Source organism: Rattus rattus, chromosome 4 (assembly GCF_011064425.1).
Source record: "Rattus rattus isolate New Zealand chromosome 4, Rrattus_CSIRO_v1, whole genome shotgun sequence".
NCBI classification, from domain to species: Eukaryota; Metazoa; Chordata; class Mammalia; order Rodentia; family Muridae; genus Rattus; species Rattus rattus.
The window spans coordinates 132505912-132530016 of NC_046157.1; the positions used below are offsets into that span (position 1 = coordinate 132505912).

Here is a 24105-nt window from a genome sequence, read left to right on the forward strand (position 1 = left end):
TTATTTCCACTGAACTGTATTTCTCAGGCATTTCAGTGAGTTCATGTCAGGTCTCACAAGAATGATATAACATTTGGGAATAAAGATACAGCCAAGAAGACCTGTGCTGGAGGTCAAGATGGAGAAGATTTCCACAGCAACCATGATCTTTCCTTTAGTACTGTGGTAGACAGGGAGAAACGTGATCCAGACACTGCAGAATACCAGCATGCTGAAGGTCAAGAATTTGGCTTCATTGAAGGTGTCAGGCAAGTTCCTGGCCATAAAAGCTACTGTGAAGCTCACTATGGACAGAGCTCCAAGGTATCCCAGCACACAGTAGAAGGCTGTTACTGACCCTTTGTTGCACACAACAATGATATGATCATGTTCTGAGTGTGCATCTGTGTCCACAAATGGAGGAGACTTTCTCAGCCACATTGCACAGAAGAGAATTTGTATTAATGTACAGATGGGAATGATGAATTTCGGTGCTCCTGATATAAGCAACCCCCTCGACCTTTTTCCTGGAGCTGTGCTCTTGAAGGCCAGGACAACTGTAATGGTTTTTGCCAAGACAGTAGAAATAGCCACTGTAAAAACAACTCCAAATGTGGTCTGTTGCAGGATGCAGGTGACTGTGTTAGGCTGACCAATGAACAGAAATGAGCAAAGAAAACAGAACATGAGGGAAATGAGCAAGATGTAGCTGAGAGTAATGTTGTTTGCCTTCACCACAGGAGTCTTTTGGTGCTTTACAAATATCCCCAGGACAAATAAGGTGAGAACAGAAAAGCATAGGGCCATGCTGGCCAGTGTCATCCCCAAGGGATTTTCATAAGCCAGAAATGTCACAGATTTTTGGATGCAGAGTGTTCGATCTGTGTTGGCATACTGATCATCTGTACATTTCACACACTGATCAATATCTGGCAAGAAATGCAATATGAAATGATACTATAACTTCAATGTATTTTCTCTTTCTAACCCTCCCCAACTTTAATATTGATCATTCTGAAATGTAAGCCCTCTATCTTTTTGTGCATAGAAGGAAATTAATAACAGGATTTTTCTTTCAAGATTATATCTAATTAATAAAATATCAAGTAAATAAAAGTGCTTACTCTTTAATTGTTTATGTGTATTCATGACACTTTTTTTATTATCTCCAAATTGAAGCACCATATGTATTCTTATAATTCATATGTTATACTATGGTAATTTGTGCTCAAGAACTCATGAAGTACATATTTATTACTGTTATGTCTGGAACATTTAATGTTATTATCTCTGGAGCAAGAAGACACCTTTTGGACACTATTACTATTTTTTTCTCATTGCATAAAAAAGTTAAAGCCCTGAATAAATGCTGAGATCTTTGTGAATAACAACAACTAGTATAAATACATCATCATTTAAGAACCATTCAAGCCTATACTTTCAAAATATCATCTTTTGTGCTGGATTTTTTTTCTTAACTTAGAACAAAATGAAGTCACTTTTGAAATTGAAATATCAAATGAGAAAATGTCTCCATCAGGTTTAACGTGGGCAAATATTTGATTTAATTTCTTAATGATAATAGTTGTTTGTCCTGTCTACTTGGGGCCCCTACCAACATTGGGGACTCATCCTCAGCTATTTTAACAAAGTACAATAAATGAACGATGGGGAGAAAGATAGCAAGCAGCTCCATGGTCTCTGGTTTAGTTTTTGCATCCAGATTCCTGCCTCGACTTTTCCCCACAGCTTCCCTTCATTATAAACTGTTAGCTGGAAGGTGAAGTAAATTCTTTACTTTTGAAGTTGCTTCTGGTTAATTTGGTGAAAGACATAGTTTAATGTGAATATTGGAACAATACGAAGCACATCTTTAGTGCACTAAATCAGAGTTTTAAATGCTATACACTGTTTATTTAATTGAGGTACTAGGTAGTGATTTAAGTTCCTCTAAGGAAGATGATTTGTAAATTACCAAGAAAACACAAAGGATACACACTGTGTTAACTTGGGGACCACGATCTTCTTTTATATAAGTTTTAATTTTTGCCAAATAATATCAATTTTATTTTAATTACATAGAAACTGCAGATAGTTTAGTCATCTTTCCACCTTTCCCATTCCCAGTTTTCAAGTTGTCAACAGTATTTTGTGTAGTACTGAGGTCCCTGTGGTATCTCCTGTCCACTTTAAAATATGTATTTTAATTGTAAACTATTCCAGTTTACATTTGAATACACATGTTGATGAGCCTTAATGGGTACAGTTTTTCCACTATTACCAGAAGATGTATATTCCAGTAAACATCTTGATGGCTGTTAAAATATTTCTTTCTCCTTTCCACAACATTTCAATACCTAACAAGTATGATTGAAAATTTTGTAGAAAAAAATCTACTATTGAAACTGGGGTCCACACCTCTATATTCTGAGTGGTTGTGGTCTTATGTAGTGGACTTTATTGGTTGGCAAGTGATCCTCTTGATGGGTGAAGACTAAATTTAGCTATAGGTATTACCATACCTAGATTTCAAATAAAGATATACTATCTATCTTCATGAACCCATGTTATGTCCAGTAATGGAGAAGTTGGGTTCCATCAAGGTATGTATATTGTACTACACTGATAGGAATATCATTCCCTGCTAGGTGGTGTATATGTATCATATGTAGATAAGTCTTGTTGATGCTTATCTCCTATGGAAGCTAGCATGATGCCTTCACCTACCAAGAAAGCTACTACTCAGGAGACATTGTTTATGTCAATCCCAATACAGAGATCTTGGGCACCTGTTTATGAAGTACTTTGTATATTCAGCAGTAGGCACTTACCTTTCAACTCGTGGCAGAAACTCACATCAACAGAATAGGCTACATACTTTGGGAGACTCTTGGATAGCCCTGAGCAACCTAGTCAAAAGAAGGCTTCTGAGATCTAACATTGGGGTATGATTAGGTGGTCTTTGACTTTAACATGGGCCATGGAACTATATGTAGACTATAAGTCACACCATTAAAAATCGACTTTGTTATTCTTAGTAGCTTGAAAATATCAATAGCTTCTCAGATACTTGTGGCTCTATATATTCACATGCCTTCCATATCCATGTTGAAATTTTGCCTAATTTGATTTGTGTGTCAGCCTTGGTTTTATAACTTTCTTTGAAGTGATCCATCCTGTTACAGTCTTCTCATCTACTTTTCCATGAATAAACCTGAACCTTTAAGTGAGAGGTGTGGTAGCGATATTCCATTTAATTGAGTGTCTTTAAATATTTTTGATAAATCATTACCCACGAATTCCTGGGATTTACTGTGGAAATTGGAGGACCACACCTAGTCAACCAACTTGGATGATAAAGCATTTTCCCAGTGAAGTCCTCTTTTAATTTCAAACATATCTTAATTTTTGTTATTTCTATTAACGAATCTTCTAAACACAAATAATGAGTTTCCATTGACCTTATTCACCATTTCCTCCAATCCAGTTCTTTTCGTATGCTCCCCCTCCCCGCCCAAATTTTTTCCTTTTCAAATATCTTGGTTGGATTTTTAAGTCCACTGTGTCTACTTCAGACTGTCTGAGTATACTTGGATGTGCCATTATGCACTGGAGCACTGACAACTTTTCAGAATCTATATGCCTGAAGAAGACTGACTTGTACTTCGTCATCAATTGTTCTTTATAAATAGATGGAAATTTATGATCCAATAACCCATCTGTTCAGGATGTTCGCTTGGTTTGACCTTGAGATGGTTTTGGGCATGCAATCAGAACTGGTTTGAGTCCATGAACACAGCATCACTCTCACAACTGGAAAATGGCTTTGCTGCACCCTATGTATACCCTTGGCACTTCCAATCTATCTTTTTATTCTTCAACAATAATCTATGAAATGTGATGTTAAGAGTTGTGCTACATGTGTATCTACAGATCCTTCTCTATTTGGTAACCAGCTGTAGGTCTCTGTGTTAACTTTCATCTTCTGGAATAAAAGCTTCTCTGATGAGTGTTGAAGGCCAAGCTATTCAGTGAGTATAAAGATGATAGCTTAGGGCGAAATGTATTACTATGTCCGTTTAGCAAAGTATTATATTTGCATTCTCCCCAGGACTTAGGACATAGCTACTTGCATGTTTTTGTTAAAGATAATGGTACCAGTCATAAATTTACCCTTGTGGTGTAGACTATCCTTGCAATAAGAAAGTGATTAGCTACTATATCTATTTTGTACCAAGGAGCCCATTTTCCCAAGCCAGTAATATTTCTATCTCTAAGGTTTCTCCCTAGGTAGATATGAACAAACTGCTATCAAAAGAATAGGAATCTATGGAAGACTAAGATAAAGATAACATCAAAATGTATGTTGGTGAAACAATGTGTTTTGCTCAGGTAACTCATAGGAGTTATTATTTACAGACTGAGAAATGACTTATTGTGGTTTGAATGAGGATGGTTATTTTAGGCTCATACATCTGAATGCAATTATTCATAACATTTGGGTTTGGGAGATGGCAAAATGGTTGTGGAGGTGTCTATATGGTGGCATTTCAGTTTTCAAAAGACCATGCCTTTGACATCATTTCTTTTCTCTCTGTCATGCTATGTGTCTCTCTATGTCTACGTTTCTGTCTCTATCTCCCCCCTCTTCATTTTCCTTCATCTTGCCTGTGCTGCATCTGTATCAGAAGTAAATTTTGAGTGATATCTAGAACATTTTCCATCCAATATGCTTCCTTATGAAGGTTTGAATGGACTCTACCATGCTATAAAACCATGAACCCCAAAATTAAATTCTTAATTTTATAGGTTGCCTTGAAAACCACTTTTTGACACAGTACGATTCAAGTGCTTGAAGACATGATTCAAAAACCTCCACCATCACAAGTTCAACAGAGGTTATGACAACTCCTAGAAACTTGGAGTTCATAGCACAGCTTCTTGATAACATCACAGGGTGCATGGTGTCTCCAGAAACCTCACGTTTCTTATTGTCTCAGGAATCTGGGCTTATCTCTTCTTGTGTTAGAGAGCTTTTCTTTTAAAAAATTAACTTTATTCCTTATTGCTTCTCTTTACTTTGAGAAGAAGTCTTCTAATGTATTAGGTCATGTTCATAGAGTTTTTGAAGGCTTTAAGTTTGTGGCATACTGAGCTTAAGGATATGTAATGTAAGATTTGTTACTTTAACTGCTTTAGAGGTTCCTGTGTCTTAATGAACTTCTCTCCATATTGGATGTTTTTCCCTGAAAGAACCTCTGTGACAGACAAACATTTTTTGATAAATTTTATCCAGTCTTTTATGTAGGAACCTTCTAATCCTGTGTCCACTAATCAGTAACTTCTAGGTCAGTTTTTGTTTGCTTTCTCCTGATTTATGTCTCAGATATGAGGTTTCGTACAACAGAAATAGGATTTTAATATTGAGTTCTGAAGAACATTCAAGTGTTTGGAATTGTCTCTCCCATCTCATTGACTAATCCATTGAAAGAGTGTAGCATATACTTGGCATGCCACTTTTTATTTGGTGGTCAGTGGTGAATCAGTTAGGGATTGTCTCCCCATACTTGTTTGCTCCAGTTAAATTCTGTCTGGGTCTATAAACTAGTTTCTGAAGCTTTTGTAGAAGTGGACTTACTTATGGGATTGTGACAGTACAGAGATGAGGAGTGCAGAGGAAATATGGGATCTTGAACAGTCAGAGGGTGTGCTGGGAGTGGGACACAAACTGCAGTGAAAAAATTAAACTAAATTAAAATAAAGGTTTTATATTAGAAAAAATCATATCTAAAATTTAAAGTTCTTTCATTATGTCTATCTATCTACGACATATCTACCTATCTATATCTAAATCTTTATCTATATCTTTATCTATGAAAGATTGTCTCTGGCTGTATTATTATTTGGTCTGCATTATCTCACCCAATTTTATTTGCATTAACATTTATTTTCCTGGGAATGTCATTATTTCATAGATAAATTATTCTCTCATGTGTATATGTATAAAATTTAATTATTTATTCACTATTTGATGAACATGCAGGCTATTGCAGTGTTTTGACTCTTGTGAGAAAAGCAGCAGTGAAGCTGGATGGGCATGTGGTCATGCATACATGGAGTAGATTGCAGATTATTTGTATTGCGTGTTTTAGGGATGACAAATGTGCTTGTTGATTTCTGACAACTGGACACAAATGCATACACTTTTGGAAAGAAGTATTATGAAAAAATAAAAAGCAAACATAAGGTTGTCCTATGACACGATTTTGGTAAACTTTTGATTAATGATTGGTGTGGAATGGGACATTTCAGTGTCATTGTGGTTACTACCAGACAATTAATACTATATTGATTAAAAGGTGTACTGGCCAAAGTATGTGAAGCATTAAAATTACATTTTCCATTGGCACTTCTTATGTTCATGCCTCCAACTTTCTGTTTTAGCCTGCTTTCCCTAAGTGGCTGAATTTAAGCTCAGGGCTAAAACATGAAACAAAGCATTTCTCCCCTTAATTAGAATTTTAATGTCTTCTCAGAGCAGTGCAGGACAACTAAGAAACTCCACATTTTCTCAATGAGGGAGGGAGTTATTTCTACATTTTGGTATGTTTTTCAATTACTTTTATCAGTGTTTAATCTTGCAGTATACTAATGTTTCCACTCCATAGTTTTAATTACTGTAAGACATTTTTAGTGCAATATTATTGTGCTCACAATTTATTTCTTGGTAGGTTTGTTAGATGCTGAGAAAGCATTTGACAAAATTCAACACCCCTTCATGATAAAAGACCTGGAAAAGTCAGGAATTCAAGGCCCATACCTAAACACAGTAAAAGCAATATGCAGCAAACAGGTAGCTAAAATTAAACTAAATGAAGAGAAACTTGAAGCAATCACACTAAAATCAGGACCTAGACAAGGCTGCCCACTCTCTCCTTACTTATTAAATATAGTACTCGAGGTCCTAGCCAGAGCAATCAGAAAAAAAAAAGGCAGTCAAACGGATAGAAATTGGAAAGGAAGAAATCACAATATCATTATTTGCAAATGTTATGATAGTATACTTAAGTGACTCCAAAAGTTCCAACAGAGAACTAAGAAGTCTGATAAACAACTTTAGCCAAGTGGTAGGTATAAAATTAACCCAAACAAATCAGTAGCCTTCCACTAATCAAAGAATAAACAGGCTGAGAAAGAAATTAGGGAAAAGACACCCCTTCACGACAGTCCCAAATAATATAAAATACCTTGGTGTGACTCTAACCAAGCAAGTGAAAGATCTGTATAACACGAACGAACTTCAAGTTTCTGAAGAAAGAAATTGAAGATGATCTTAGAAGATGGAAAGACCTCCCGTGATGATGGATTGGCAGGGTATTGTAAAAATGGATATTGTAAAAATGGCCATTTTGCCAAAAACAACCTATAGATTCAATGTAATCCCGATCAAAGTTCCGACTTAATTCTTCATAGAGTTAGAAAGCAATTTGCAATTTCATTTGGAATAACTAAAACCCAGGATGGTGAAAACTATACGCACCAATAAAAGAACTTCTGAGGGAATCACCATCTCTGACTTCATGCAGTATTACAGAGCAATAGTGATCAAAACTGTATGACACTGACACAGAGACAGGAAGATAGATTAGTGGAATAGAATTGAAGACCAAAAAGTGAACCCACACATCTATAGTCACTTGGTCTTTGACAGAGGAGCTAAAACCATCCAATGGAAAAAAGATAGCATTTCAACAAATGATGCTGGTTCAACTGCAGGTCAGCATGTAGAAGAATGCAAATTGATCCATTTTGATTGTCCTGCACAAAGTGTAAGTCCAAGTGGATCAAGGACCTTCACATCAAACCAGATACACTGAAACTAACAGAAGAAAAAGATGGGACGAGTCTCGAACACATGGACATGGAGAAAAATTTCCCAAACAAAACACCAATGGCTTATGCTCTAAGATCAAGAATTCACAAATGGGACCTCATAAAACTGCAAAACTTCTATAAGGTAAAAGACACTGTCATTAGGCAAAATGGCAACCAACAGATTGGGAAAAGATCTTTACCAATCCTATGTCTGATAGAGGGCTAATATCCAAAATATACAAAGAACTCAAGAAGTTAGACTCCAGAGAGCCAAATAACCCTATTAAATATGTGATATTGAGCCAAACAAAACATTCTCAGCTGAGGAATATCTAATGGCAGAGAAGAACCTAAAGAAATGCTCAGTGTCCTTAGTTGTTATGGAAATGCAAATCAAAACAACCCTGAGATTCCACCTCATACCAGTCAGAATGGCTAAGATAAAAAACTCAGTTGACAACAGATGCTGGCGAGGATCACTCCTCCATTGTTGGTGGGATTGCAAACTGGTACTACCACTCTGTAAATCAGTTGGAGGTTCCTCAGAAAATAGGACATTCCACTACCTGAGGACTCAACTATTCCTCTCCTGGGCATAAACCCAAAAGTTGTTCCAACATACAGCAAAGACACATGCTCCACTATGTTCATAGCAGCCTTATTTATAGTATCCAGAAGCTGGAAAGAACTCAGATGCCCTTCAACAGAGGAATGGGTACAGAAAATGTGGTACATCTCCACAATGAAGTTCTACTTGGCTATTAAAAACAATGTCTTCACAAAATTCATAGGCAAATGGATTGAACTAGAAAATACATCCTGGTGATGTAACACAATTACAGAATAACATACATGGTCTGTACTCACTGATGAATGGATTTTAGCCCAAAAGCTCAAATGACCTATGGTACAATTAATAGACTACATGAAGCTCAAGAAGAAGAATGACTAAAGTGTGGATGCTTCATTCTTTTTAAAAGGGGAACAAAAATATTCATAGGAGGGGTTATAGAGGCAGAGTTTGGAGCAATGTCTGAAGGGACAGCCATTTAGAGCCTGCTGCACATGTGCACCATATATATACAATCACCATGACTAGATAAGATTGATGAAGCTAAGAAAGGCAGGATGACAGGAACCGGATATAGATGTCTTTTGAGAGACACAGTCAGAGCATGTCAAATACAGAGGTGAATGCTGGTACCAACCCACTGATCTGGTAACAGGACCCCTGTTTGAAGAATTAGAGAAAGGATTGAAAGAGCTGAAGGGGCTTGTAACACCATAAGAGCAATAATGTCAACCAACCAGAGCTTCCAGGGACTAAACCACTATCCAAAGACTATGCATGGACTGACCCATGGCTCCAACTGCATATGTAGCAGAGGAAGGCCTTGTTGGGCACTAATCGAAAGAGACAACCTTGGTCCTGCCAAGGTTGTACCCCTAGTATAGGGAAATGTTGGGGCAGGCGAAAGAGAGGATGGATGGGGAGGGGAAGGTCAGGGGGATGTGATAGGGACCTTATGTCCAGGAAACCAGGAAAGGGAATAAGATTTGAAATGCAAATAAAAAAATTCCAATAAAAATACTTTTTTTTCTGAGTTAGTACTGTGTTCTGTTACCTTTCTGAATGTGTGCATCAGCTGTAGGGGTTTTCTGGAAAAGTTTTTGGGGTTTGTTAATCATATATCCTGCCTGTGTAAGTAAAGATATTTTTAATTTCTATTTTCTGTTCTTCGCCTCCTTTGTCTACTTCATTTCCTTACTTCTCTACCTAAGATTTCAAAAATGTAGAACAAAAATAGGTATTGAATATTACTTTATTTTGCCTGATTTAGTAGAACTCGATAAAGTCTATTTTCTTTGAGTGTTACTTTAGCAATGGGATTGTACTTTGTCTTTATCATGTTTATAAAACCTACATCTCAAGGATGCAGCTAACATTATATGATTGTCATTATATGTCCACTCCATATAATGCTTCATTATATGCACCATTTTATGCCTGCATGATTTATAATATACATATAATGGTTATCATATACATGATATTCAGGAATGTTGACATATTTTTTGGGGGGAGTTGGTTTTATTCAACTAATTTAATATGTATTGACTATTTCATGATGTAATATTTTCCCTTACTCAGGCATACATAAGATAACTAAGAACCATTTATGACTTTTTTTGGTCATCTTATGTCCTGGTTCAAACCCTTTCAAAAAACCTTGATGAACTCTAAAATGTATGTAGTATCACTTTCTTCATCCTGTAGGATTTTGCACATAGCCCTAATCGTGCATCTCCTCCACAGATTTTCTTAGCTAATTATTTGACCTACAGATATCAGGAAACAGGATTTTACATGGGAAGACATTTATGACGTATGCTGTTATATATGAGACATATGAATTTATTAGTATCCTTGCTGTTTGGATTCAGTATATTGTCTTCATATAAGTCTCTGCCACAAATGTGTATGTTGCCCACATTGGTCAAAATGTGGTGTCAAATCCCTTGGTCTTTGAGTTCCTGAGAGTTGCAAGCCATCAAAGTACAGCTGGAAGTCATAACCATTTCCACTATAAGTGAAGCTGGTTCTTTCTATTAACGACTAAGCCATCTTTCCAGTGTCCAAATTTATTAAGACAAATCTACTGTGTAGTATATCATTTTCAGATCTATTTTGGGCATTGTAAATCTGACCCTGTGACAGATTAATGACTTTAATATGATATTAATACAGCTAAAAAAGACTGGAAAATACTGGACATAGGTATATGTACATAGAATTCTCTAGAAGAAATTATTCTTAAGCCTCCTTTCACATTTTCAATAAGTATTAACTGAATTAAATATGGTTTGTAAACATATAAAGTCCCTAAATGTAGACTATAACAAGGAGCTATGTTGTTGACTATAAATATTACCAATATAAATAAAATCTTTATAATGTAACCTCTGTACTTCTCTTGTATAGTATTTAAACTCGAGTATCTAGATTTTAAAAAAGTGATGAGTACCTCATCTTTAATGCATACACTTGCCTGTTTCATTGGAAATTTCATTTTCTGGGCATGGGATACAATCAAAACAGCAGGCAGCTTTCCCTTCCTGAAGATATTTCCTGTATCCAGGACCACAACTGTCACTGCATACAGAGATAGGAATCTGAGGATATTAGAGATGTGAGGACATAAAGAATTAACCTGGAAACTGAATTGTATAACAGTATTGGGTAAAAAGTAATTTAATATTATCATACACATTCTATTAATTTAAGTGACTGTAATACACATTATGAAATAGGTTATACACATTATATTCATGTGTGTGTGTGTGTGTGTGTGTGTGTGTGTGTGTGTGTGTGTGTGTGTGCAGTTATAATCATGCATAACATTGATATACACGAACTGACCCAGGTCTCCAAATGCATATGTAGCAGAGAATAGCCTTGTTCGGGCATCAGGGGAAGGGGAAGCCCTTGGTCTGCCTAGGTTGGACCCCCAGTGCAGGGGAATATGGGGGGGCAATAAGGGAGATGTATAGGGGGAATACCCATATGGGGGGGGAGGGGAGGAGAGGGATTGGGGACTTATGGACAGGAAACCTGCAAGGGGAATAACATTTAAAAGGTAGGTAAAGAAATATATCTAATAAAATATTAAAAAAGAATGTGTTAAATCTTTGGGAATAGTAAATATATGAAAATACTGTAACATAAAAAGTGAGTTTGTACTTTTGCCAGTGCAGTCAACTTTTAATTTGTGAGGAGACATGAGGCTCAAAAAAGGTTTTTTCATGGTTTTTACCTCTGTTCAGTACAGAATAGTATAAGATTCCACTCACCTGTTTATCTCCTTTGCTCCACTCTATCCTGTCCTCAGAAATGGACAATTGTTGACCAGGTGGAAAATATGGAAAAAATGTTCCTACTTTTACTTTATATGTAAGACCTTGTGGAAAATCCCAGAAGTTCAGAATGTCATAGCCTACATACAAATTCTCTGTAGGATTCAATGTAATTTGATGTCCACCAGGATTCGTGAATTTAATATTTTTCAGCATGGAGTTCAGCTAAGGGAAATTTATGATTCATAATGGTAATTTTTATTGTTAAAAGTCTGGATTATATCATATTTGCATTTTCATTGATCTTAACAAACAAATAAAATAGCATTACACATACGTGATTGAAAATGTGTATGTTTATATTGAATTAGCATCATGAGTATCAAAATGGTATTTTAAGAGTGTTGAGATAAATTTCATGTTCTTTATGTATCCTAATAATTTTCAGCATTGATGAGCAAAGTTTATGATACATGGACCTTTTCCATATGAGACTGATAGTCTATAAGCATCTGGTTTTGAGTTATCTGTGTATAATTGTCTAGTATATTTTGGACTCTGAGCATGTCTATGAAAGCTTTTGTAATTTGGACTGACTGAGGCTTGAATTACTACCCTGAATTTAAGCACGCTCCTTTCATAATCTAAGCACAGAGTGAATATTCTGAAGTGAAACAGTTGAGCAATAGCATACTCATAGCTACTTGTTCTTGACTGTGGAAATTTATGTGAAAAGCTTCCATAAAGATTTGTCAAATGAATTACTTCTGATACTGGTCTATAATGTCTTATTGGCAGTAAAATAATGCATTTCTCATATTTAGCATTTGTCTAATTTTATAAGAGCAAATGAAACAAAAGTAAGAAAGTATCTATAATTGATACAATTTCCTGTGATGTTTTAAGAATATTTGTCTTGTTGGTACTGTATAGTCTTTAGGTCCTTAAAATACCATGTCACTCTTTTCCTTATATAAAAATAATGTGAGAAGATATCAGGTTATTACTGTTGAAAACCTTAGAAAGTAAGGAGACTGTCAGTGCCTTTAATATAAATCTTTATTTCCCTGGTTTTTATTTCCATGAGATTGACAAGTTGACTCTGCTTTTCATCTAGCTATAGATTTTCCTTCAATTCAGTAAAAGTCTAGAAAACTTGTCTTCTAAAAAGAACACCATTGTATTTGTTTAGAGTACCCTTTGGCCATTTTTTTTTAAAAAGTTACATTGGTAAAACTAAGCAGGATCAAAAGAAATCTATTACCTTCAAAGGGGGAAATTTCATTCTTCCTTCATTTTTCATTCCTTGTATGTCAATTTCTTGAATAAGCATCTTATGGATGGTGTGGGCCACAGCATACACAGCATTGTATACATGGTAACTGCCATCACTTATGGCTATGGCAAAGTGGTACCAAGGTAACAATTCCAAGTTACCTCTAGATGAACAATTTTTAAATGATTTACAGGTAGTAATAGATATTGCACAATCAAAGTAAATCTCCCACAGTCTTGCAAGAAAAATATCATCTGGGTATTTGGAAGGGTTCACTGTCTTTACGAACTCTTTAAAAGTAGAAATCTCATCATGGTCTTGTGAAAAGATGAGAGTCCCATGGAAAGAATCAAGAATGAAATGTCTCATAGAAGTAACAACTTCCCATTGTGAAGTGGTGATCCATATTCTCCATGGGAGTATATATTCCCATCTTTGGAATAGCACACCTAATGAAGAGTCAGTGTTAGCATAAATGATAACAACTTTGGCTGGGTTTCTCACAATACGTTTAGGGTACTCATAAGTGTTTTTTAGGTCCATCATGTGAGTAACTGGAATAAATTCCATGAAGGCTACACAGATTGTATTTCTTTCCACTTCTGGAATCAAGTCTGTGACAAAGTTAACCCCATTCTCATCCTCAGAGATGACCAACCCTACCCAATTCCATCTGAAATGGACAAGCAATAAGACCATGCCTAAGGCCAAAGAAGATTCTTTAGCAGCCATCTGATACAAAAAGGGAAACTTCACTGAGTTATTCATACTTGGCTCAAAAGGTCCAATGCTCAGCTGTAAAAATGAAAACAGGGATGGACATTAGTGAGAAAGTTCTGAGAATCAGAGAATCATTGCATATAAAAGATAACTTAAAGTTTAGAAAGCAAAATTCGTATTTAAATTCAAATTTTTACTGGGATATGATTCTGGAAAATGAGTTGAAACACTAACTTCTTTTGTAGGCACATGTGCATGTCTTATGGCCTCTGTGTATTTCAAAGAGAAGAGATATGAATATAGTAATAAACCAGAGTATATACCTTTAAAGGTATGTATTTTAAAAGATTGGTTGGACAGTTGTTCAATTGACTCTGTTTTTGTGCATAAAAGTGTGTGTGCCAAGCTTTCTACAATGCACACAGCATATGTATGCACATGAAGGCTAAAAGGAGGCATCAGGTGTTCTCTACTATTTTCCACATAATCTTCTTGAGGTATGGTCTCTCTTCATGCCTGGGCTTCATGTTTTTTGACCTGGGTAGAAGATAAGAAGCCACAGGAATTCTTTTGTCTACTTTGCTATTATGAGGGTATGTGTGTGGCTGGCATCTGAGCTTTTATCCTCCTGATTTTACAGAAATCATTCTTGACTCTAGCTATTTTCCATTCAAATACTATTATTTTGAATCATACAAAAGTGAACCAACTCCCCAGTATGATTTTTCTTGAAATACAAATTATGGAATCAAATGAGAATCTTTTCCTTTCCTCCAATTCACATAATCTCACCTGTGGATATTTATAAAGACTCAAAAATATGCCAAAGAGGGAAGAAATTTCCCATGTTGTTCCTGTGATTGCAGCCACAGATTTTTCCTCTGTTTTGCAGCTATAGTTTGGAATGAGTCTGTCTTTTCCTGTGAGCCACTTGAGGAAAACTTTCACTGTTTCCTTGTCAATGGGCCCAGCACTGTAAACATTATATCCGAGTGTCATGTTTGGTAAAAGAATGGAGTTCCTGTTGATTTCCTCTATGGCAAAAATTAAGGCCATTACAATTTGATAGTTGTTAGGGGTGATCCTGTGGAGAAGACATAGTGATCATTATAGAGTAATCTCAATTATTATTGGGAGGTTCATCTGAATACATTCACTAATATGTTTTGAATGAGCATACCCCCACCATAGCTTCACGTTCAAAGTGTTTCTCCTTTCCTGGAGCTACAACGTGAGATTTTCAGGTGTCAGTAGCACAGATTGTCATCATGTTTAACAGATCTCATGGGGACTAATGCCTTTTTAAATATTTGAGCATAAAGGAAGAATTCCGTATTCTTTTCATGAAACAACCAGCAACTACATGTTCATCTTCAATGTTGAATGTCTACATTGTTATAAAACTGAAAAATATATTTTATGTGGTTTGAGGGACGGGGACTGTGTAGGTTTTGGAAGTCCAGACTGAACCAATATATACAAAGATGTGCTGGTAAAAGCAAAAATGACAAAAGAAAGTTCAATGCTCTTGTCCAACGTTACACTTGTTAAAGTCTGTTTAGGGCAGGAAACAGTAATACAAATTAGCGAAATTTGAGGTTCTGACCTGTATTTTTTAAGATAGAAATGGTTATGTTTTCTGCTTTGTTTTATTATTAAGTTGGTAATTTCATCATAATTATGAATTTTTATGTATTCCAAATTTCTAATGTTCTTTCATCTATATGCATTTCTTTGTATCTATCTCTTTCTCTATGTAGCTATACCTATATGCCTAAATGTAAAAAATAATCTACACAATTGTATAGTGTTTCTTGCATGCATTATTCAGAGCAAGATAAGTAATAGAGATGCTAACCCGTCCCAGGAAAAGGGAGTGATACCTTAGCAAGATAAAATACAGCATGGTGAATGAGAAATGAGGAGTACAGAAGGAATAGTCTTCCCCAGGAAGGAGAATACTGGTCATCTAATACAAAATGCTTAGATTTGAAAATGTTAATATACAAAAGCTAGTTTTGGAATTTTTCTATCTTAATATTCCTGGCACAGTTTTGTGTTTCCATGACAAAAATGTTCTGTTTACTCATTCTGCATTTGGTATGTTGTCCATTTTGCAAGTGGTAGATTAGAAGTAAATTCTGTCATTTTATATTAAGTGTGTCTGCATTTGGTATGTTGTCCATTTTGCAAGTGGTAGATTAGAAGTAAATTCTGTCATTTTATATTAAGTGTGTTTTCCTTCGTTCTAGTGAACAATGCTGTATTTCCCAGTGTGTCTGATTAGTTTTAGTTCATGGTTTTCCTTACTAGATTGCCCAATATAAAACAAAGATTTGGTTTATCGTCATTTGCTCCACAGACAAACTATATTGCTTTGTGAATCCCTTTTCAATTTGATGATGTCAGGTTCAATAATTTTACATGGACAGACCCATGGCTCCAACTGAAGATGTAGGAGAGGATGGCCTTGTTGGGCACCAGTGGAAGGAGAAGACCTAGGTTCTGCCAAGTTTGGACCACCAGTGCAGGAGAATATCAGTGGGTGGTAAGGGGACATGGATCGGGGGGGAGGAATACCCTTATTAGAGAGTGGGAAGGAATGGGGGTTATGGACAGGAAACCTGGAAAGGGAATAACATTTGTAATGTAAATAAAAAAATATATCCAATAAGAACAGAAATACCTTTCTAAAAAGAAAAAAATAATTTCATTTCTTTCTTAGTAATTATATGAACCCCCAAGTGTTTGATATTCTTGATAAGCTATGAGTCACTAATTGTTAGAACTCTGTTTCTAGTAATTTCCTGAATTTCTCTTGAATCCATTCACTTGGTTATGTCTTGAAGAATTTTATTTATTCAAACTTATAAATTTTTTTTTTTTTTTTTTGGAGCTGGGGACCGAACCCAGGGCCTTGCGCATGCTAGGCAAGCTCTCTACCACTGAGCTAAATCCCCAACCCTCAAACTTATAAATTAATGTAAAATTATAAAATATAAGCTTTCTAAGGATTTATCAGCACTTAATGTTAATAAGTGAGAGATACAAAATTTCTGTAATGTGACTATGGATTCATTCAACCATTTATAATTGAAATCCATCAAGTGTAGTATGTGTGTATATTATCAGGATTAAAAATATCTCTGGACAATTAATTATAACTGCCAATAAAGTGTGTGAGAAAAGAAATCATCCTTTTTATTTAATCCATTAATTTGATTACATTCTTTTAATTTGACAAATAGGTAGATACCAGTGATGGTACAACATAGACCTTACTAAATCAGAAATTCTGAGTGTGGAATTCCCAATGACCCTGGCCTATCCCAACATGTCTGTGTCTATAGCAGGTTTCACTGTTTCACAGGTCTACTCTTTTAGAGAAGTGATGGAAGCAATGAAATAAATATAAATATTGTAAACTTCTATTGATAGAATACATACAGTTTTACTCTGTCCTCAAATTTTTTATGCAAAAACTATTTTGCAGGGGAAAAACACTTGACACTCTAAAAAATGAAAAGTTCATATGGTGGTTGCAGAGATGTTGTGGTAGTGAAGGGCACAGGTTACTTTTTGAGGGCCTGGGTAAAATTCTTGTAGCATAATCCTAACATCATAAATATAAAATCTTTTCCTTGTCTTTGCGTGCATTTACCAGACTATCAATACACATTAATGCTGCAAAATGTTTATATACATATAATAAAATATTTTAAAGAGAAAAGAAAAACTTCAAATTAAAACAACATAAATTTGTAAGAAAGAAAAAAAAGAGTTTCAATGTGTTAATGTTCCTGTTTCGGCTCTTGTTATAAGTGGAATTTAACTGGAAGATAAGCAAAGAAGATAATTACAGAATTCTCCAAAAGACAAGTATTTTAGTTTTCCAAGAAGTAGATCGCATCTGTGTACACATTGTGCATAATGTTATCTGCCTGTGACAGTTAAATGTGTATAGTATGGCTTATTTGAAGTATAACAACAGAAGTCTTGAATATAGGGTGAAAGGTGATGGTATAAATATGTAAGGATAATATCTTTGTTACTTTTCTAATGCTGCAATGGACACAGTGATAAAAAGGATATATAGGAGGGAATCAGTTACTTATTCTTACCATGCACAGGTCACATCCCATATCTGAGAAACCTCTAGACAGTAATGAGTACAAAGGGCACCGGGAATGCTGCTTCCATGGCTAGTTCCCCATGCCATCCTCAGCCTGTTTAATATTATCCCCCAGACTAGCAGACCAGAGACTGCACAACACACAGTGCCCTCAGCTATTCTGCATCAATAATCAATCAAAATCAAATTGAATCACAAGCTTGTTCACAGGCCAATCAAGGGATGACATTTTCTAAAATGATGTTCCTTTTTTCTAGATCTTGTGTGAACAACAGGAACACTTATATATAGACAAATCAAATTATACACTTGAAGCAAATATTTTAATGAAGCTACATGGATGATGAATACCAACTAGAGAAGAAAAAAGTAAGAAAGTGTTATTTGTTGACTGCACAAATATTTGATCCTACAAATAGGTACAATTGATAAATATAAAATATTCATGTGAATGCTCATATAAACATGTCTTAGGTTTAACATTCATTTTTTGTTTGTTAGTTTAATTTGGGAATGATTTAATGGACTTTGATAAATGGTACATTCCAATTTTTATCAGGGCATATATCATGCCCTCTTCTGACTTCAAGACTACCAACACAAAAAACTAAGTTCATTTAGTTCAGCCACTATGTAGGTGAATAGGATCATTCACTGAATCTTGGCCAAACCTCCAATATCCTCATCCAAAGGAAAATAAGTCCCACTCCCCCCAGAATATCAACCTCTGAAAATAGGAAATGTGGAAGAGAGTGTAGAAGGTAAAGCTAAAAGGTTTTAATTCAAAAACAACCCTGAGATTTCACCTCACACCAGTGAGAATGGCTAAGATCAAAAACTCAGGTGACAGCAAATGCTGGCGAGGATGCGGAGAAAGAGGAACACTCCTCCATTGTTGGTGGGATTGCAGACTGGTACAACCATTTTGGAAATCAGTCTGGAGGTTCCTCAGAAAATTGGACATTGAACTACCTGAGGACCCAGCTATACCTCTCTTGGGCATAGACCCAAAAGATGCTCCAACCTATAACAAAGACACATGCTCCACTATGTTCATAGCAGTGCTATTTATAATAGCCAGAAGCTGGAAAGAACCCAGATGCCCTTCAACAGAGGAATGGATACAGAAAATGCCGTACATCTACACAATGGAATATTACTCAGCTATCAAAAACAATGACTTTATGAAATTCATAGGCAAATGGTTGGAACTGGAAAATACCATCCTGAGTGAGGTAACACAATCACAGAAAAACACACATGGTATGCACTCATTGATAAGTGGCTATTAGCCCAAATGCTTGAATTACTCTAGATGCATAGAACACATGAAACTCAAGATGGATGACCAAAATGTGAATGCTTCACTCCTTCTTTAAAAGGGGAACAAGAATACCCTTGGCAGGGAAGAGAGAGGCAAAGATTAAAACAGAGACTGAAGGAACACCCATTCAGAGCCAGAATACAGCAAATACATAGGCGAATGCCAGCAGCAAACCACTGAACTGAGAACGGGACCCCCGTGGAAGGAATCAGAGAAAGAACTGGAAGAGTTTGAAGGGGCTTGAGACCCCATATGAACAACAATACCAACCAACCAGAGCTTCCAGGGACTAAGCCACTACCCAAAGACTGACCCTGGGCTCCAACCTCATAGGTAGTAATGAATATCCTAGTAAGAGCACCAGTTGAAGGGGAAGCCCTTGGTCCTGCCAAGACTGAACCCCCAGTGAACGTGATTGTTGGGTGGGAGTGTGATATTGGGGGGAGGATGGGGAGGGGTTAGGGGGATGTTGGCTCGGAAACCGGGAAGAGGGAATAACAATCAAAATGTAAATAGGAAATACTCAAGTTAATAAAGAAAAAAAGAAAAAAAAGAAAGTAAAGCTAAAAGGTTTTAATAAAGTGAAACTGAAGAAAATAAAAAATAGCATTAGTATAGACCCATATGTAAAATGAAGTTTAACAATATTTTTTAAATAATCCATATGCGACCTTGATAGGAAGGATGAACATAGTCAAAGGTTTCCGACAAAACAGGTTCACACTGGAACCACGTAGAGCAATGATCTTACTATCTGACTCTTAAACATCAGTCCTTCAACACATTAATAACTTTTCACTTTTTTAAAAAAAGTACAAAGTTATCTTAAAAATGTAAAAATAATTTTCAGCTCACATATTTGCAGACCATATAGACAGATGTTTGTTCCACTATCTTTTAGTGCTTCCAACGCACAGGAAATCATTGAGATTTGAAAGTGGCCCAGACTTTTATCACATGATGAGGATTCGAGAGAGAAATAAGAAAAAGGCAAGGTTATTCCCATCCATGTTCTGGGTATGCTTTTGTTGTACGAAACTTGCCCACTAGTCATTATTGATTTTCACATACTTCTAGATGCAAGTGTACTAGTCAAGTCAGCATTATGATTTTGGCCTTGGGAGTAAGGGTTCACATGCAGAATCCAGTAGAACCCTGAATTCACAGACTTAAGCAGAAGCATGTCATCTTTTATTGAGAAACATCTGCATGATGCTTAACTCAAAACATTACCAAATAAAAGAGCTCTGCTCAGTCACAGAGATTAGGGGTTGATTACCTCATTTGTTGCTCAGATATGTTTTAAACTCAAGTTTTACAGTCAATTGCAAAGAACAATGTTCATTAAGCAAAAATGAGTCACATAGGTCACTACATAAAAAATAATAAGCATGCAGATAAATCATTTGTCATTGAAATAGAGATTAGATCGATGTTTCAATGTAATTGCAAGAATTATTGAGAAAAACTGGTGTGATATAAGAAAATTACCAACCTCCATGGGCCTGTTAGCATTGAAAAACAAAATTATACCCTTAACTCCAATACAGCCTGGTATTCACACCATAGACACACAACACACACACACACACACACACACACACACACACACACACTCTTTTATACATCCTCAACATACTCTGGTACACATATTCACACTCATGTACATACTCATGTTCAAATACTCATTTCCACTCACTTTCACATGCAATAACATGTCACAAACACAGGTAATTACATTATACATTCAGACATATACACACATTCTCTTACATTTAGAAACACATTAGTTTGCATAACACGTTCTCACAAACATCCATAAAGATTGTTAAAGTAGTGGTAATAAATCAGTGAAAAACATGAAATACTTTTTTAAAAAAGAAAAATAAAGCATGTTCTTTTAAAAACTTTAAAATACCAACAATTCCTAGGAAAACAATGAAGGAATTTACTTTAGAAAACCAGTATTTTCAGATAGTATGTTAAAAAAGCTAGACTGTTTTATAGAGAAAATTGAAGTTTCCTCCCTTGATTTCAGTGGTAATTTTCTTTTACAATACAAATAACATTATCCAATGCCAAATCAAAATGGAAAAATATGAAATATTTTAAAGGATTTTTCACATGGATCTTAAGGACAGATTTCAAACAGAACTGAAGGGATTTTAAAATAGCTGACTTATGAAGATGAAGAAAATTTATTCAGGCTAATGAAAGAGTCATGAGGACTTGCAGGGAAGTATTCTAGAAGATGAAAATGGTCAGAGTATGAAAGGGGGTGAAGAGGGAATGACTCTGGATGGCGAAGGGTATGGTAGTGTTATGAGAAGGTACCAGTGATGGAATATTCAGTGGTGGTGCTGTGAAGGACGATGAGAGTATACTGTGGATGAATGTGATCACAGTGCATGATGGCAAGGATAGTGTTCTGCAAATTAGCTGTAACAAATAAATGTAATATATTATTTGTGGAACTAAATCATGTTTGTGAACAAAATACAAAAGATAATTTTGGACTGGAAAATTGCTAAGGTTTTATAGTGTTAGCCTTAGACCAGAACAAAAACTTCATAACTGCCTCAACATGACCTAAGGTATGAGGACATCAAGAGACATGCAAAAAGTGACAATAATAAATGATAAGAGTGAGAGAAATTTCTCTCGCAGAAGACAGCACACCAATTGATTAGGTAATAGTTCATGATCAGCATTGAAATTATAAGTACAATAACATTATACAGAGTCAATGGATTGAAGTTATATCCTTAGAAATGTATAAAATGTATTTAAATATATATGTAGTATTGGACAGATGGGAAAGTTTGGACATGTTATGAATTAAAAATTAATATAGGGCTGAAGACACAGCTCAACGGGTAATGGTTACAGCAAAAGTGTAAGGGCATGAATTTTAATCCCTGTAACCAACAAAATTTTGGTCATTTAAACAGGCTTTTATAACCTAGCATTTCTACAGGCAGATGGGTTGGGGATATAAGCAAACATCAATTGTCAACTATCTAGCCAATACTGCATAGAGTAACAAAAATGTTTCAAAGAAGGTGGAAATCAGAAAATTATGTAAGTTTGTTCTCATGTGAGATGTGGTATACATGTGTCCTCACCGACACACACAGACACATAGATACACAGACTCTTTCTCTCTAGGTTTCTCTCTATCTCGTTGTTTGCCTGGTCACTGAATCTGTCTCTCTGCCTCTCTGTCTCTGTCTCTGTCTCTGTCTCTGTCTCTATCTGCCTCTCTCTCTCTCTCTCTCTCTCTCTCTCTCTCTCTCTCACACACACACACACACACAAACACACACACACAACTACACAGAGTAAAGATATTAAATACATCTCACTTAAGGCTAAAATGAATGACTTAATCAATCTCTTAGTCAGAGAATCAGAGAAACTCAGTGACAATAGCATGCATATGTCACTGGCAGAATTATAGATAATGAGAGGGAAACAGACATGAGAAAGTAAAAGAAAATGCAAATATACGAGCAAAAATTTAGGTGTTATGGGGGAAGATTCTAAGCATGAAAGTAGCATTTCCTTCCTACTCTCTGTCTTTATTAATTTGAACAGAAGCCACAGGCAACACCTGACATTTTGTGTCTGACAGGAGGAGCAATAACTGCTCTCAGTGGCATTTTCTCTGCTCACAGCACCAGAAGTCATCTTTTCAAATTCTGTGCAAGTCTTTCTCATTCTTTTAGTAAACAGTTCTCTGATTGTTGTGGTGACATTGATAAGAGGCAAAAGAATGTTCCTGTATAGGTATAATTTAGATCCTGGAGGGAATTTGAATATCACTGTTGTCTGCTCATAGTCAATAGACTACCTATTATGTAATACCAACATGCGTAAAGACAATGGGAAGGAAATAATGATCCTCAAAAAGTTTGAAATAACTAAATATACTAGGTAGTCTCAGGAGAAATGTTCCGCACACAGCACAGTCCCACACAACTGTACCAACATTAGGAACTCCACAGAAGAAACATCCAATGAAAAGGTTTTATAGAATGGACATTGTTTTGTCACCTTTAAGTACTGAACTGTACCTATACCACAAGATATGATTCTGACTTACATCATTAGGCCTCCTACGGGGCAACCGTCAGAGTGACAGATGTGCTGGACCTGGCTTGAGATTGGTTTTCTTCTCAGACTACCCTCATAAAAATAGAAGATGAAAAGAAGAACTTACTGTGATGGAAGAAGTGATGTTGAGAATAAATTATGAGATGGATTAAAGGTGCACTCTGGAGAATGGGATTAGGAAAATCAAGTAAAAGAGACTTACCGTGGACTGACGTCTATGTTCTCTGCCCCTTTAGTGTGTTGGGAGGTTTGATAGGTATAAAGGGGTAAGAATGTACTGACCACCATATCACCATCCTGGTATACACTGTCCAAGAAAGAGACAAAGCACTCAGGGGCAAACAAATTGCACAGGAGCATAGGAAGCTCGAGAGTAAAAAAGAAAAAAGTCAAAGTGGGCATTGTGAGGGTTTCTTTGAGCACAATCACAATCTACTGTGCTGCCAGCTGCTAGCTTTCAGCAGGTCAATGTGTGAGCCTTTCTGTGGGTTTATAAGTGTTAAAAACATAGGAGTTCCTTGAACTATCTAGTCTCTGGAAGACAGCTTTCACCAGTCCCCAGGGGAAAATTTCAACACTTTTTACCTTCAGGCTTCACAGCTGAGGTCTTCTGTAAAGGGGTTGAAAAACATGTTCAACACATGTTGAAAAAACATGGCTGAGGTCATCTCATGTCCCTGGTAGCATATTGTATTTTTATGCCATCCAAGTCCAAGAATACAAAGAGTCACCCCAAAAATAAAAATGAAACCAACAAAAATGGGGAAGATCAGCTATTCTACAGGTGTGCATAAGCTATTGGCACAAACACCATTTGATAAAATGAAA

General features: G+C 36.0%; 1 protein-coding gene across 1 annotated transcript; it reads right to left on the reverse strand.

The window, feature by feature from the left end:
• On the reverse strand, positions 1 to 23679 carry LOC116898185 (vomeronasal type-2 receptor 116-like). The gene is made up of 6 exons (XM_032899548.1): positions 23480 to 23679; positions 14498 to 14789; positions 12974 to 13780; positions 11707 to 11934; positions 10899 to 11028; positions 1 to 908 (listed from the first exon to the last, which is right to left on the reverse strand). The coding sequence occupies exons 1-6, from the start codon at positions 23677 to 23679 to the stop codon at positions 1 to 3; spliced, it is 2565 nt and encodes an 854-aa protein (XP_032755439.1).
• Between the last annotated feature and the right edge of the window lie 426 nt (positions 23680 to 24105).

Coding starts and splice junctions, on each gene's coding strand:
- LOC116898185 (XM_032899548.1), bottom strand. CDS start 23,679: ATGCCCACTTTGACTTTTTTCTTTTTTACTCTCGAGCTTCCTATGCTC. Junction 13,781..14,497: donor GTCTTTATAAATATCCACAG/GTGAGATTATGT, acceptor TCATTTTTACAG/CTGAGCATTGGACCTTTTGA. Junction 909..10,898: donor TTCCAATGAAACAGGCAAGT/GTATGCATTAAA, acceptor ATTTCTTGCCAG/ATATTGATCAGTGTGTGAAA.